General features: G+C 40.0%; 1 protein-coding gene across 3 annotated transcripts in view; it reads right to left on the bottom strand.

Annotated features, from left to right (window-relative positions):
• The window catches only part of RWDD3 (RWD domain containing 3), a 23,493-nt gene extending 17,943 nt beyond the window's left edge, over nt 1–5,550 (bottom strand). For all 3 annotated transcript variants that reach the window (XR_002777574.1, XM_011382194.2, XM_011382193.2), the window contains exon 1: nt 5,438–5,550. Coding sequence is in view for 2 of the 3 variants with exons in the window: in XM_011382194.2 (XP_011380496.1) it covers nt 5,438–5,522 (85 nt within the window). In the remaining variant the exon portion in view is untranslated. The remainder of the gene's footprint in view (nt 1–5,437) is intronic.
• Nucleotides 5,551–17,587: the final 12,037 nt, after the last annotated feature.

Below are 17,587 nucleotides of genomic sequence, written 5' to 3'. Positions count from 1 at the left end.
AGGAGTTCAGCACCACCAAACCAAAATCACAAGAAATGTTAGAGGGAGTTCTTTAAGAATTAGGAGGAAAAAAAGGTAAAAAATATGAATAATAAAATGGCAATAATTACCAATATGTATCAACAATTACTTTAAACGTAAATGGACTAACTGCTCCAATCAAAAGACATAGAGTGGCTAAATGGATAAGAAAACAAGACCCTACATATGCTGCCTACAAGAGACTCGCTTCAGATCAAAAGACACACACAGATTGAAAGTAAAGGGATGGAAAAAAATATTTCATGAAAATGAAAATTAAAAAATGGTGTGGGAATAATACTTATATCAGAAAAAAAATAGACTTTAAAATAAAAGCTATAACGAGAGACAAAGATGGACTCAGTTATCCCACTTTCGGGTATTTATCCAAACAAATCCAAAACATTACTTTAAAGGGACATGTGCATCCATATGTTTGTTGCAGCATTATTTACAATAGCCAAAATATGAAGGCAACCTGGGTATCCACCAACAGATAAATGGATAAAGAAGAGGTGGTAAATATATATAATGGAATATTACTCAGCCATAAAAATAGAATGAAATCTTGCCATCTGCAACAACATGGATGGACCTAGAGGGTATTGAACTGAGTAGAGTAAGTCAGACAGAGAAAGACAAATGCCATATGATTTCACTCACATGTAGAATCTAAAGAACAAAATAAACAAAACAGAAACAATCTCATAGGTACAAAGAACATTTTAATGGTTGCCAGATTGGGTGCGGGGGGGAGAGGTGGTAAGGGTGAGTGAAAATGGGGTAGGAATTAAGAAGTACAAATTGGCAGTTACAAAAATAGTTATGGGATGTAAAGTACAGCATAAGGAATAGAGTCAATAATATTTTAATAACTATGGATGGTATCAGATGGGTACTAGATTCACTGGGGTGATCACTTTGAAAGTTATATAAATGTTGTATAAATCACTATGTCGTACGCTTGAAATTAATATAATATTGTATAACAACTGTAATTTAAAATTTTTTAAAATATTTTTTTAAATAAAAAAAATAATAATCTTGAAAAAAAAAAGAAAACAAAGTTGCCCCTATTTGCTTTAAGATTATTAACAGCTTAGAAACACAGTGATTAACAGGAAAATAATCTAACACTAATCTCTCTGCCCCTCCATGGCCCCAAAAAACTCTAGTTATTAAGTTTAACCCACAAACTCATCATTCTTAGTAAACATCTATGCCCTAGAAAACTCATGCCTGCCCTAGAAAACTAACATTTTCATAAGTACCCAGACAATTTTCATCTATTCTAAAGACCCTACTAAAAGATATAGGTCTTGCCTCTGGTTGAAGTTCAAATATATATTCACTATTGTTTTTCTTTTTAATAAGACACTGCCTTATAGTAAGTGTAGCAACTTCCTAACTAAAACACAAACAAAAATAGGTTCAAATCTTATTCTTCCCTACAAGTATCTGGAAGAAATTCTGCTCTTAACCACACTCCAAACAACAGAAATTCAAACTAGAGATCTGAAATGAACCCCTAGATGCTACACAAATGTTATTTTTAAGTATTCACCCTACTTCATAGTCACACACAATAACAAAAGACAATGAAAAATGTAAGCTAAATTTAAGATAATGAGTTCTTCAAGATTCATTTAGGGTCTGTTAAGAAATTATATATATATAATTATACATATACAATTGACTTTCCCTAGACTAGCTTTTTTTTTTTTTTTGCAATTTTTTTATATCCTCAGCAAGACTGTGTTCAAGAAAACCACTAAGAAGCCCCCAACACACTCTCATATGTCATCACACAAGATTTTCTTTCCTCTTGCTCCCAGCATGCATCCACTAGTGCTTGGTTTTTGTTACAGCTGAATTTTTATATACATTTAAAATGTAGTTACAGAAAATAAAAATAAAAATAAGTAAAGCTAGAAGTGTCAATCCCATCCTTTAGAAGTGAAGTTCAAGAATGAATTGGTGAGCTCAGTACCAACAATCCACAGGGGAACAGCGGAATTAGAAGGGTCAGTAGGTGACAGTCATGATTCATTTTGCAAGAAGGCCCTATGCAACCTGAACGTTAATTATAGCAGAATACAAAACTTCACTATGGAACTACTACTGTGTAAACATATTACTTGCTATTAGGTCTTATATACCTCCCGCTGTACAACTTTTTGATCTGTAAAATAATTTCCAGAAATGCAACTCTGCATATCATAAGCACTGACTATGGCAATATAATCTCTGTGGCCCCAAATTACTTCATCAGGAAAATTAAGATTTATAACAATACCAATCCCATCTATCTCACAGGTGTGCACACACATGCACCCACACACACTCCCCTGCAGAATTATCCTGAACATAAGTGGTGTCATACCCATCTTTCTCTGGCTGTTCATTCTCATTCTTTCTCTCTCTTGCTCTCTCTCTCTCTCTCTCGCGCGCTCTCTCTCTCTCTCTCTCTCTCTCTCTCTCTCTCTCTCTCTCTCTCTCCCCCCCCATCTCTCCCCTCCTCCCTCTTTCCTAAGAATTGTCTTCCTGCCGCAGCAGCCCCATCTCTATTAGTGAGTACAATGCAGTGTTAGGGTCCATACACCCTGGAGTCTGGTGGTTACCTAACCAACCTGAGCATCCGTTATCTGCTTTATAAAATAAAGCTAAGAGAATTCTCATCAAGTAAGATGCATTTAAAGCTAAGAGAATTCTCATCAAGTAAGATGTATTGGGTACATAGTAGGTGACCCCATTAAACCTGGCACTTGGCCTGACTGTACTGCTTGAGGAGGGGCAGGGTACGCCTTAGTCCACCCATAGCCCTCCCTAGTAGACAGGAGTGTCGAGGCTTACAGAATCTATACTCGAGAGACAGTTACCCCGTTGTCTCTTACTATGAGCTTACTATAACCATTGTAAAGAGGCCAAAATGTATATAAGTCCCTGCAATTCTCAGCATAAATTAGCCCAGCTAAACTGAATCCAATTATTCAGCCTCTTCAATCTTACGGCCTTAACAGTTGACCCTTGGGTTGGCACCCTGAGCCTTCCTGGGCTATCTTGTACCAGAACTGCCATTTCCCACAGTGTTCTCCTGACTCCAGTAGCAACAAGGAACTTATTTGGGGGAAGTCAGGAAAAAAACCAATGGCATTCAAAATATTCTGGTATCAAGCTTATATCCTCCAACCCAAGCTGACAGTGACCAGCAGAGTGGTAGCCAGTAGCTCACTATGTGTCTACTGTGGTCTGTTAAAGTAGAGGTCCCCAACCCCTGGGCCACGGACCGGTACCAGTCCATGGCCCATTAGAAACCAGGCCACACAGCAGGAGGTGAGCGGCGGCCGAGCGAACAAAGCTTCATCTGTATTTGCAGCCATTCCTCAGCGCTAGCATCACCGCCTCAGCTCCACCTCAGATCATCAGGCTTTAGATTCTCATAGAAGCACTGGTCTCTGGTGCCTAAAAGGTTGGGGACCGCTGTAAGAATTCCTTACCTTACCCTTAGTTTCCAGCTGTGAACATCAAACAACCCTATTTCAATCAGTGAACTGTTCTATTCTCCAATGAACCTTTCAGCAACAAAATGTCCTAAGTTATTACACTGAATTCTTTTATAATTCAATTACTTATTGATGCCAGAACACTGAATTAAATTAATTAGGAGGCATGGCTCGAAAGTCATGCTTAATTTAACAGCAGATAAAGGATCCACAGTGTTCTCGATGTGAAGAAACTGCTCCCATTCTTCCTATGCTTAGTTTCTTGGGTTTTCTCTGACCCTTCAGCAGTGTCTCATGCTCTGCCATGTCCTCATGACCCAGACCACCACTACTCATCCTCTTTAAGGTGTGATGAAAAATCATAGGTTCATTTTTCCAGGATATTCCCGGCTGAGCCATAATAAAGGAATTGAGGAAAACTGATGATCTCTTCTAATAACCTGCCTCAGGCAGAAGCGATTATCAATGAGAGAGAATGGAGACAGCAAAGCAGATGATGAAGAACTAGGAATGCTATCCAATCAGAACAGTAGTGTCAAGAAAACACTGTGAGTAAATCCTTCAATATGGCTTTTAAACTACTGTTTCAGAAAGATACAGACAGGCTAGGCACTAAAGAGAAAGCTGGTCCATTACACTTATTGGTTCACAGTGCCAGTTGATACACAGGGCTCGATGAATGTGTGTAGATGGGCGATGCAAGAAAGAATAAGTGAAGGGGAGTCAACTCCTGCTTTGTGCGTGTGAATAACACACCACACGGATACATGAAACCATCTTAATCCAAGGATTTCTCACAATACCCAGCACATTTTAGACTACCTACTTTATTAAAGGTCAACCAATTTATGGTCAGAAAGGCAACTTTAATAGTAGCTGAAACATAACAGAAGGCTAAATCCCATGCCAAAAAATTTACATGATGTATCTGAAAGCCACACAAAAATGGAAGATTATCTGTATCACTGCCCTTTTTCATAAACTGCAGTTTTGTTTTTTACTTAATAGAAGCCACAGACAGGAACCGGATAAGTTTTAGTTATCATCAAAAATAGCCAAAGAACCTTTCTAGACTGTAAGTTCCTAGAGGAAAGGGGTGGTGCCTTTGAAACTGTCAATGTGTGCAGGGAATAAATAAATGTTGGCTGAATGATCGATGTGCCCCCAAGAACCTACCTTTCAGGGGACCAGAAAAAGCATAAGAAAAGCAATCAACTTCTAAACGTAACTGAGAAAAGATTCAGGTTGAGCACTGTACGACTTCAAAGATTCATTCGGCAAACATTCACTGATCACCTACCATGCGCCTGGCACTGTCCTGTATGCCTGACACTGTCCTTCGCTTGGAGTTCTGTGATTACAAATCAGGCAGGGTCCCTGCCCTCAAGCAACTTGAGACAACCAAATAATATATACAGCGCTTACAAAGGATGTACAGCGCTTACAAAGAACATCCAATAATGCAATTTGGGGAAGCTGGCTTTAAACTAAAGGTGTCAGGATAGGCCTCTTTTTAAGCTGAGAGCTGAAGAACAAGTACGGGTCGGCCAAGGAATGCGTAGGGGTGCGCATTCCAGGAGGCGGCAAGGCGGGTACGCAGGGCTGGGCGCTCCGCGAGTGGGGAGCGGGAAGAGCGAGGTGGGGAACGGGGCAAAGGGGCGCAGAAGGCAGGGACCGGCCGGAGGGGGCCCCCGAGCCCGAGCATCAGGTTTCCCGTTCACTGCAGAGGCGCGGGCCGGGGCACACTGAGGCGGGCGTCTCACACTCCCGCCTGCCCCCTACACAACTCCACCCCCGGTGCGCGTCGCTGCCTCAACAACTAGTCGGCCCTCAAGTGTGCGCTCTGGGCAGGGAGCTCAGCCTTGGCGGAGCGGAGGACTGGGCGCCCTGTCCCCGCGGCGCGCGGCAGTCACCTGAGCGGCTCAGCACCTCCCACTCGCCGGGCCCGCAGAAGATCGCCGCCAAAGCCGAGAGCTCCTCCTGAGCCGACCGCTCCATGGCCACGCGGCGCCGGCTCAGCGCCGCCCCTTCCGCCACGGCCTCCAGCGCCTGGAACAGCGCGGCGGGCGGCCACCGGGGGGCGCCCCGCGTCTCCGCAGCCAGCAGCGGGCGAGCAGGGGGCCCCATGGCCCTAAGAAGGCCGCGCGAAGCTCCTGCTTCCTAATTTCCCAGGGGAGACTTTGTCTTTTGGAGCGACTTTTCTGGAGGTCAAAGGCCCAGTGGCCCGGTCTTTCCTCCCACTCCTATTCCAGACATTGAACACTCACCGTCCCGCCTGGACTCGGCCTGGTCTGCGGGCTGGAGGACCCACCAGGCGAAAGGAACTTGATTAGGAAGAAAATAAGCAGGGAAGTGACCAGAAGAGATTAGCCCTTGTCCAGCTTGGAATTGAACTGGGCGTGGGGATACAGACGAGATCGTCCGCCCTCATGGAGCTCTTAGTGGCCCAGGCCATCTGGGGCTCTAACGACTCCCAGAGGCCGAACTGTAACTGGCGCTGGGACGCTGGACCAGGGCCTCTTTCCCTTTTTGGATGCAAGAGGAGAGATTGAACCTGCCAGCCCTTGCATTTAAGGATGTTGCTGCGGTGGCCCAGAACCTTGTGGGGAGCTATTCGCCAAGGTGCCCCATTTGTTTCCTGTCTTCACAGGGGACAGTTCTGCTGAAATCCGCCAGTGGAACTCTTTGGCTTTTAGGGATACAATCAAGTGTATAAACGCAGCAAATGCTACCTTTTCAATATTATTTATTTTGAGAAATTCGACGCATACAAAACAGTGGGACTCTTGAAGCTTAATTAATGAAATGATGGCCCTTGAATTCAGCACTTATGTTTAAGAATTTGAGCAATACTGATAGAGTAGCAATTATCCATCCATCCGTTTCAGCTTTGAATTAGTGAAGTTAAACAATGATCTTGTGTGATACTTCTGTCAACAAGTTTGGCTTGACCAAAACCTTTTAGTTTTTCGAATAACACATGTAACATTTCATAACCCCCAAAAGTAGCCGGTGTAGCTCAGAGGCCTCTCAGTTTTTGTTTGTACCAGAAATAACATTTTGTGAGATAAATCAGGGGATTTAGATGGCTGCACAGTGACTCCTCTCCTTGACCTACAGAAGTCAGAACCAACAGGGCCGATTTTAAGACTCTGATCCGTGTTACCACCATCGACAGCATTCCCATTGTTGTTGAAAGGGATTTTAAAGAGGAAGATACTGGCTTCCGAGAACAGAAAGGAACTCTAAAAGATAGACTGCATGAGAAATGCTTTTCAGAGCATGCCCTGGGATCTCAGTGACCCCAAGTAAATCAGAGCACTGCTGTGCGCATAATTGGAAAGACAAAGGTTTATTTAAACTCATAATTGTCTTTGATGTGGCGAATTTATTTAATAATAATTTTTTTAAAAACGCCTTTGTGTTATTTCCAAAGTGGCAGCAGTGCAGTAGGTTCATAATTAGCTGCTAAAGAGTTTGGTGAACAAAAATAAATAAATTTTCTATTTAAAATATCGCTATTATTTAATTTTAGTTTGAAGCCCAATATTAGTATTAAAAGTGGTAGGAAAATATTTTGTTATTTCACTTATTTATTCAAGATAATCAACAAAAATCAGATAGTTCAGACCTTATTTCAAATTTCCTGAATTCAATATAAATGATATGAGTGAAATAATATGAATAATAAGATTACAGCTGTCAGAAATATTAAGAGACAGTCGCCGAAGCCTGCTGTCAGCAAGGTGTCCATGAAATTGATGTAAGAGTCCATCAATCTATTTAAGATGCTCTTGTCAATAGGTTTCTTCTTTGCTCTTCCTTTCTCTGTGGATTTCTTAACCTGCTTTTCATACTCCATTTAGCATGTTTAAATAAAAAGAAGCCGATGTGGATGTCTTTTAAGTTGACAGTATCCGAAAGCCCTGAAGTCCCCTGATAAGTTTCTGCTCTCTGACATTTGAAAGTAATCATCACCAAGACAGCTAATGTCAGCTTGATATTTCTCACACTGTGAAAATATCAGCTACATGTCAAATACCCAAAGCCCACCTTAATGTAATAAATTTTCTTGTATTCATGGGCTACTGAAAATTCTAAATATTTAAATGTGGAATGAATATGTAGACATGTGGATGAATGTCTACGTAGAGCACAGCCCCCCACCACCACCCTGCCCCAACAGTGGATGACTTACTGTAACAATATTATTTATACATGCAGCTTTTCTAAATCGTTGCTTCCCCAAGACGATAAGGAGAAGTTTTAAATCTCTCACAGCCCAGGAAATAATGGTTTTAAATCTTCTGGGAAAACACTTTATCATGAGTAGTATATGTACTTAAATTCTCAACTCTATGTCTGAAATTTTAAGTCCAACCCCACTTGGGCATAGAAATGAGGACATACAACCTTAAGAGTATTAGGAGACGTTAAATGTTAGTATGTCAAAAAAAAAAAAAAAGGTGGGAATCCTAATACTGAAGTGAGTAGGGCGTGATAAGGAAAACTGCCGTATTAAGACCAGGAGAAAAGTAAAAAGGCCTCTAAGAACCACTAAGAACAAAGAACAAAAGAGACATTGAATACCAACTTGCTAAATGAACCTGAACCCCAAGAAGCTATACTACTGGTTTTGTCTAAAGAGTTTCTGTATTTACTCATTTTGCAAAATATTCTTGGGTGCTCATTGACTGTTGGTCGGGCTCCACGAGCTGAGCGTTGCAATACAGAGATGAAAGCAACAAGCCTTTACTCTCAGATTCCAGTCTTCAGTCTAGACAAGTACAAACATGTGTAGCAATTACAGGTGCTTTTACCACACTGAGGGGACAGGAATTACCACATCTACTTATTGGTGCGAAGTGCAAAATAATGGTACAGGTAAAAGTAGTGAGGTTATGGGACGGCATGTACCCCAGCTTCCCAGAAGAAAAATGTTTGCTATTCTCAGGAACATAGTAGGTTTCCAAAAGTATATGAAGTCAGTAGTATTGATAGGTCATGGTTCTTTCTGTTCTGTTACAGTGTACAAGTCACAGATTTATTTTTTACAAAATAAAAGCAAGTAAAATATATGAGCATGTGACACTCTGTAATCGTATCATTTTGTGGAAAGATCTGCCTCCTCCATGTGTAAGTAATCTGGACTCCCTCTAAAAAACTGGTAACACTCTGCCTCTGAGAAACATGCTTGATTCTTAGGCATGAGTGATATCAAAACAGTTCCAGCCTGCCTGGTAAGAAAACATCCACACGGCCCAAGGTCCACTGATATAAAGATTGATGCCTTATAAATGTTATAAAAACAAGTCTTCAGTATCATTAGAGTTTTAGAACTTGTCTAGTTAAAATAACACCCAATACTTAATGGTGACTACTACTGTAAGTGGATTCTTCTTATTCACTCTATTTTCCCACTGTTTTTACTAGTGTAGCTAGTTTTTATTATCTGACATAAGGTTAGGGACTGTGTGACTTTTTAAAACTTATTTTTTCCAAATTCATAAAGGAACTATATATGAGAAAACTCTGCCATTTTTGCAAAATAAATTCTCAGTGGTTGAAAATTGAAAGAGAAATGTGCATCAAAGAACAAAAATATGAGTGAGTAAATTAGACCTGGATTTCCTTGGGGGGAAAAAAAGTGGGCACGGGGCTGTAGGTAAAAGATATATTAGATACAGAGAGAGAGAGAGAGAGAGAAAAGGAGGGAGAGAGAGAGAAAACCAGGAGGGAGGGTGAGAATCAGAGAGAAAAAATGAAGATGAACCCTCAGAAAACGATATGAAAAGGATGATTTTTATGAAATGAAGGAAAGTCTGAGTTAGGAATTTGGCTTTATTTCTAGCAGAAGAAGATTGATTTAGCTGCTTTTTAGCAACAGTGAGACCTGGAACTTTGTTCAGTAATAATATGAAGTCTGAGGTTTGCTTCAAAATATTGTAGGAGGAGGGAAGAGGTGAGGGTATGATGGAGCTAAACTGACCACAGTTAATTATTGGTGAGGCAGAGTTGTGGGTACAAAAGGATTTGGTATTTTATTGTGTCTACTCTTGTGTACTTTATATTCTCTATAATAAAAGTTAATTTTAAAAATGTATTTTATAGATAATACTTCAAGATATTTAAATTTGCATAATGCTCAGTTAAGGAAAAAAGAACAGAAAGGAAGGGAGGAAGTATGAGGGAAGGGAAAAGAAGAAGTAGGGCTAAGGAGCAAGAATAGAGTCGGTGAAAGATATAGAGACAGAAGATAACAGGTTCTAAAGTTATATGTTCAACAAATGTATGGTTTGGGATTAGTTCCGGTGAGAAAAGCTCAGAGCCTAAAATTTCAGTAGCTTTAACAAGACACAAGTGGTTTTTTCTCAGACGTTCAAGTTGGGGGAGGCAGGCGGAGCTCGGGTGCTCCTCAGTGTAAGGACGCAAGCACCTTCTCTTTTCCTCTGCACAGCGTGGATCCCCAAGGTCATGCCGTGGTCCAGGGCGGCCATTGCAGCTCCAACCACCAGGTCTACATCAGGTCAGAAGAATGGGACCCAATCCAAGCCTATGGGCTAGAATCAAGTCCCATGACCACTCCCAACTAAAAGTGGAGCTGGGAAATGTCATTTTTATTGTGGGAGACCATGTACCCAGCTGAAAGTGGAGGAAGAAATACAGTATTATTATTATTTTCTTATTATGGAGATTGGGAAAAAGCACTGGGAGACAGCTGGCAGTCCTGCCACATTAAGTTTTGCTCAAGAGATTAAGTTGTCACATAACATAATTCTGTAGAGCTCACCCTTTTCCCAGGCCTCCACTCCTCTTTTATTTTTCCCATAATACTTACCATTACATGCAATCACCTGGCTTATTTGTCTCTGTTTGTGGTTGCCCCACGGAGAGCAGGTTCAGCTCCCCACCAGCACTATGGGCTGGTGCAGACACCCAGAGCGAGGAGGGCACATGCACACCAAGAGGGGCTGGGAAAAGCAGGGCAACTGAAAATGGCCTGAATAAAGGCAGGGGCACTGGCGCAGATGCTCATTATGGTTAGGGGGCGGGTGAGGGTTAGAGTTCTATGCATCACTGGGGTTTCTGTGGTCTGAAAAAGGAGAGGAGCACCCAAATCTTCTGACCTGCTTGCCCAGTGGTGAGGCAGAAGGGGAAAGGGCTTGAAAGCTGTCAGCGGTCAGACATCCAAAACAAGTCAGACATGTATGTTGTCTGTCTCCACTGGAATTTTAATTTCCATGAAGCCAGAGGCCCAATCAATCTTATTCACCTGTCTCCTCCACATCTGAAATAGTGCCTGGCGAGTTAGCAATTCAATAAACATTTCTTGGTAAGGTAAACTCATTGCAAAGTTTATAACCCTTCATACAATTGCTTATTCAACAGTTATGGTGCACCCACTACATGCTAGTTACTTTATGAGGTCTCGGGCATCCCGTGGATGAAGAAGACACAGTCACTGCCCCGCAGGACTCCGAATCCAGTCTGGGAGAGGCATCAGCCTTTACTGGGGCAGGGTGGTGATTGTCCTGCCAGGCGAATGGAGGGCCATCAGAGAAGGGCCAGGAAGCCTGGTTTGACTATTGTTAGAGGTTTCCCTTCATAAGAGGGGGAGGAGGAAGAAAGCTGGAGGAAAAGATGGCCGGAAAGGTGGATCTCTGATCTCATTCTTCAACAAGCATTAACTGAGCATCTTACTATACAGCAAGTACAGTTGCCAGGTTCCACGGCAACTGGTTTGAAACACAGACCTCTCAGGAGTTGTAGTGTAGCGTGGAGACAGGTCTTCAAAGACCACACATTTGGTAATCTGCAGCCTGTTGAAATCAAGAGAAGTCGAGATTGCTAGCCTGCATCTCAAGAATGTCATAATTACGGTTATGTAATTCTCAGCAACTGGAATAGAGAAGAACTGGTTTGCCAGTCTTACTAACACAATCTGGATCGAAACAATAGTCCTTTTGTGATCGTGTTTCTATATTTCCCTGATGTTGTTTTTCACTTTTTTGTTTTGTTCTTTTTTGGTGGGGTGAAAAATCAAGCCAAGAAAGCAGGAAAAAGATTATTTTTTGTGGTACTATTATTACCTTTTAAAAACTATTTAAGAATAAAAAGGCTGTGCTAGAATACTTTGTCTATTGTTTCAGATAAATATTTTGCTATATTTATGTGATTCTCATTGCCCTTGAAACATTGACTGGCCAGAGTTTCTTCACTGATAGCTTCATCAGATTTAAAAGGAACATTACACTTCCAGATGAAGCACAGCCACGACACCTATTATTGGGATATTACCAAATACTTTGTCCTCATCTCCTTCTCCCTTTTTACAAGACACTTTGCCACCTCTTTGCCTGGTGAATTCTTACTCCTTCTTCAGTTCTGAATCCCACCTCTCCCTCTGAGTATGATGGGGACCTCTCCTATATTTCCTCATCACTTACCATCTTTACACATTCGTCAGATGGCACTGTAGTTGTTTATGTGTCTATAAGCTCAGTTGAGTAAGACTTTCACGAGGTGGGATGGGGGTGGGGGTGTTTCTATTCCACCTTTGGTTGTATCTCCAGCTCTTACCACAGTGACTAGCATATAAGAGCCACTCAGTATTTGTAGAATAAATCAAGAATGTATGAACACATGGTTATAGTGTCTGAGTAAATAAGTTATGGTTCATCTTACTCTGATTCTCGTAGATTTTATTATCCCTTTAACATGTTGATACACATCAGTATTAAGCAAGAAGATTATTACCTATGTCTTTACTTACTTGAGTCACATTCAGACTAATGAAGAAAAAATGAATAGACAAAGGGAATAGTGAACTATTCCTAACAAAGCCTCACAGTTTCATACAGGGGAGTAAAAAGGGTATAATATATATAATTTATGCTGTCACCTTTACAGTAACTTTTTACATTTGAGTAATAGTTGCCCACAGTTGCCACTTAACTAGATTATGTCCAAAGAAAAAAATAGATTTTAAAGCAATCACTACAACTAACACAAAAAAAATTTTGATATTCCTAGGCTAAGTCCAGAAGTCATGTGGTAGGTAAGTCTATATGGTGTTTATGCCCTGAACTGAAATGGGACACCACATGGTACCTGATCCAGCCTGGTTAGAAATATATCATATTTCCACCTGTACATATGACTAGGGTATTATATTTTATTCAGTAGTCAGGGTAATATTATTTAAAAAATAAAAGTCACTTGAAGAGAGTAGTGATATATAACAATGTAGCCATAGCAATTAAAATTAAGAAGTTATGAGACAGATTTTTCTGCATAACTGTATAACTCATGATCACTTAAGAAGTTTTCCTTTTTTCTCTTAGTTTCCCGTTACTTCAATATGTTGTATAATATATCTCAATTTTGTTTTTAAAGTGTATTGTGGGGGAAAAGACAGGTTAGTAAGTTTATAATACCTTTATAAGATTCCCTTTTTCCGAATTTGAGCTGAGTATGACTTTAGTTTAGAAACTGAAGGAATTTATTCTTTTAAAAAATCGTTAAGCCTTACTTCTGCTTAATTTTTATGTTATAGCAAATCTTGGCAAGAAAAAGCTGCAGGTTTCAAGTATCTTCAAATGGCACCAAATTGTCTCTGTGAGTGGGATGTTAATAGAACTAAAGAAAATCATTCCTTCACTTAGGGCAAGTTGTTTTTAGCCTACAAGCTCAGCCTACCATTGTGTTGATGTAAAAAAAAAAAAAAAAGTGATTGATACACGTACATCTCATTTTATACAGACTAAAGAGTGCTTATTCAAATATTTTCAATGCACTAAACGAGTTCACTATTTCAAATAATTTTATAATGACTTTTTTTTTTTTGCCAAGTGAGATGCCCCCTATGGGCCACCTACCATTTGTATATCAATTCTTAAATGCACATATTTTTCACGTTAACATCTCTGAAGTTGAGAAGCTTGGGGAGACAAAACTGACATGACTTACACATGCATTGTTTGGGATTTTGTCACTTGCACCAAAAAGGATACTACTGTAATCATTCAAGACTTTAATACATGTATACATTTGACTAGTAATAATAAAATATTACTTCTAACATGGCCATAGTTTGAGCCCTGCTGGCTCATTTTGTTAAGCTGTACGAGGAATGAAGCTGGCTTTTTCAAGGAGCGTGTATGGAGTATGTATGTCCAAATCTGGGCACATATCCAAAACTGATTGGAAATTATGTGATCACGTGTATGAACTTTTAAAGTTTGTGAAACATTGGACCAAATAATGGGGTTCCGCACTAAAATTACCTTGTTATTACAAAAATAAAGCTACTCATTAAGCTTCAATGATTATCATCTTTACTGTCTCCAAATCCACTGATTATCTCCATACTGCTTATATTATTCCAATCTTAAACAATTATCTTTATGAAAGCTTAGGCAATAACAACAACAAAAATATATAGAGAGAGAAAAGTTACATTAAGGAAACATTAAAAAATTAACCATGGTCGCTTTTATGTGGCTAGACCATGGTTCATATATCTTTCTCTTTTATCTTAGTAAGCAAATTTTATTTCTATGATGAAAATAAAATTAACATTTAAAAATATTGAGTCTATATTAAAATATTTTATTGACGTAATTTTAGTGATTAATATTACAAATCCTTATGCACATGAACATATACAATCAGAATTTTTTGAAGTATTTAGAGATTTCTTAATTTCCCCTCCACTCCTCCCTTCGTACTTGTTCTTTCCTTGGTCTTACCCACCTTAGTTCTATAGAAGTCCACCATCCTCCTATTTATTCAGGCCAAAATCATAGCAAATCATCATTTATCAGGCTTTTTCCCTTACCTATCCACAAGTCCATCGGCAACCACTGTCAACTCTACTTCTAAAATATACTCCAAAATCTGTTTGTTTTTTCTCTACTGTCAGCACCTGAGTCTGAACGAGCATTTCACAAATTGTGAGTTGCAGCCCATTGGTTGACTTATGAAATCAGTGGGTGAGAACAGTATTTCTTTTACAGTGAACTCAAATAGAAAATCTTAGAGTGTATTGCTTATGGTACAGGTATTGACTCATGAAATTTTTGTTTATGAATATATGTTTATGTACTGAGTCACCACCATAAAATGTTTCCACAATGCTTGAAAGCCTGCATTTATGCCATCATTTCTCACATGGACTGCTTCAAACCTGGACTGCTTATTCCAAGCATGATGAGAAGCCAAACATCCTATGATGGCCTAAAGGCCCAGGTGGTCTGATACTTGCTTAGCCACACCTTATCTCCAACCACACCTTATCTCACCTACCCCTCACTAAGTGCTCTAATTAGACCGGCTTCCTTTGCATTGAACACACCACAAGTATCCCCACCCCAGGGACTTTGAACCTGCTGTTTCTGCTGCCTAGAATGCTCTTCACAATGCTTGTAGGTTCCACCTGATCTTAACGCAAGGGTCATCTCCACAAAGAGGACTTTCTAAAATGCCTCCCAATCACCACTGCCCTTTCTTTCTTTCACAGCACTTATCGCTCTCTGAAATTTCCTTGCATATTTATTTCTTTTTTCATACCTGTTTACTTCCTGTTCTCCAAGTTCTAAGAGAGCAGAGCCTTCCTTGAATTCCTTGTTCACTGATGTATCTCCAGAGCCTACCCTAAGTGCTGACTAGACACTTTTTGATTGTCTTACTGTATGTGAAACATTATGCTAGATCTGGGATCAAAGAGGAATGACACACCCTACAGAGTCACTTGACATACTATATGCTTTTCTGTTCCTTACCTCTATTCCCTTCCAGCTCCCATGGGCAAGGACCTTGGCGGTTTTGTTCACTATTTAAACCCTATGCCTTGCAAAATGCCTGGTGCCTATAGGATAAATGTTTTTCAAGTGACAACTGAGATCATGAATTTGTGGTGGCTCCAATTACATAGAGTTGCATGATTTTCCAGCAGGTCCCTGGAGCCTGGGTTAAGCACAGAAAATGTAAACAGTTGGTCATATCCAGGATAAAGATATTTAAGAGTTGAAGTTAATTATTGGAGAGTCATGAAAGGGATGGACAATGGAGTGTAGACTTCTTCCTTCTAGATTCACATTTTTAATAAAAATCTTACATGCCTTTTTATAAATAATGGTACAAAGTTATAAAAGTTTTCATTTAGTAATTTTTAAGGAAACATATTAACATATGTTTAACATTAACATATTGGCACATCATTTTCTCACTGTATTCTTTAGAACATAAATCCTAATTATGAATTTTTGCTCATTACAATGCTAAGAAATCATTAAAATTTCCCCTAAAGCAGTGCAGATTTACTTAATACTTTCCTTCACGTATAGTGTCTTAGAGAGTCCATTACTGATTGTAAAAACTTGGAGTGGATCTTTACTATAGATACTTCAATTACCAGTCAGCTAGAGACCAATAAATTGCGGGAAACAATTAACTGTACCCTGAACTAAGAAACAGACAATAAACATTGTCCGAATAATTCCCGGCCCACTTCATCCTGGCCTTGACTGTGCACAAAGCCCACCGAATAACCCCGGAGCCCACATTTAGGACTACTAAAAACATAGAAATCTTACGAAAAGTCTGATTACCCAAGACTGAGTCAACCAAGGTGATTGACCCCTTAGTGATAGGCTGGCTTCGAAGATAATTGGAGGATTAGTATCTTTTGGTTTGGTGAAAGAGAAATAAATAACTTACTATTTACATTTTCATTAGTCATCTGTTTTCCTTATGATATTTTATCATGGGAAACAAAACGTGTTTCCATATTTGGATACCATGATTAAGATGTTTACATCTTGCAAAGGTTAACACTAGGAAGAATATTTTTAAAATCTACTTGGCCTCAAGTATAGTTAAGAAAGCACATCATTAAAACTTTATCTCTTTCCCCTAATAATGTTGAAGCACTCAGGAAATATTACATTCAGCCTTTTTGGCTAGGTTTATCGATTGCAAGGGATACCATCTCCTCTTGCAAGTGAGGAAAAGAGTCATAAACAAGTGGCCTTACCCAAGGGCATCCCAGTCACAATCAAAGTGAGAGCTGAAGCCACCTCCAAAAACTTACACAATGAAAATGAATGTTCTAGAATTGCCGTCTGACAGGAATTTTGCTCATAGCCTGCCATACCCTGGGCTATATCCTAACCTTGATAATAACCATTATCATAGACTGATGGAATTTGAAAGAAAAAGGTTCTTCAGTTCACCCAGTTCAACTCCTCACTTTGCAGACAAAAAAACAAAGGCCAGGAAGGTGAAAGCACCTGCACCTGCCAAAGACGGCCACTAGTTGTTGGTGAAGCCAGAACTGGAATCCAAGTGTCCAGACTCCCAGGAGAAAAGTCTTTCCACCGTGTCCACACTCGAAAAACTGTGTGCTAAATGCTGAAGAGTCTTGAGCTCCCACCACTTGCCCCATTCGGTGGCGGTGGGTGAACTCATTTCTTTGGCCTTCAGGCTGAGAGGAAACAACAGCTCGGCTATGGCTCTAGACACTAACTAAGAATAGGAAGTTCCAAGATCCAAGCTCAAGAATTTATTTATCCTGGTTGTTCCAGGAACTCACTTGGCAATCTAGCCAGTGCTTAATAACTATTAAAGTAATTTTATGTACTTATTCCTCTCAACTCTACCTGAATGTGTGTTTTGTTTTAATTGGGAAAAAAAGAACCAGTTCTCTCAGTATGAGTCTTGAGGACAAATAGGCGACAGCTCTGTGAAAGGAGTGGGCCTCCAGGTTCGAGGCACAGTGAGTGCCATGGCTTGCAGCTGGACAAGCAGCTATAGCCAGAGGCACTCACTTGGTAGAATGAGAATAACTCGGGTAGGGTAAAATCATTGAGAACCTTACCTTTGGTTTAAGGAGCTCAGACTTAGGAGTAGCATATTAAAAGTTCTGAGCAGGGCTGTAACACAAATTAAAGATGTATTTTGTTTGTTTGTTTAATTTTATTGTTAGTTTCAAGTATGCAGTACATTAGTTAGACATTTGGTTTATGAAATGATCCCCAATTGCTCGTTCTCTCCTCTGGCTC

Source organism: Pteropus vampyrus, unplaced genomic scaffold (genome assembly GCF_000151845.1).
Source record: "Pteropus vampyrus isolate Shadow unplaced genomic scaffold, Pvam_2.0 Scaffold463, whole genome shotgun sequence".
In the NCBI taxonomy this organism is placed as follows: Eukaryota; Metazoa; Chordata; class Mammalia; order Chiroptera; family Pteropodidae; genus Pteropus; species Pteropus vampyrus.
This window is presented reverse-complemented; position numbering and strand designations above follow the sequence as displayed.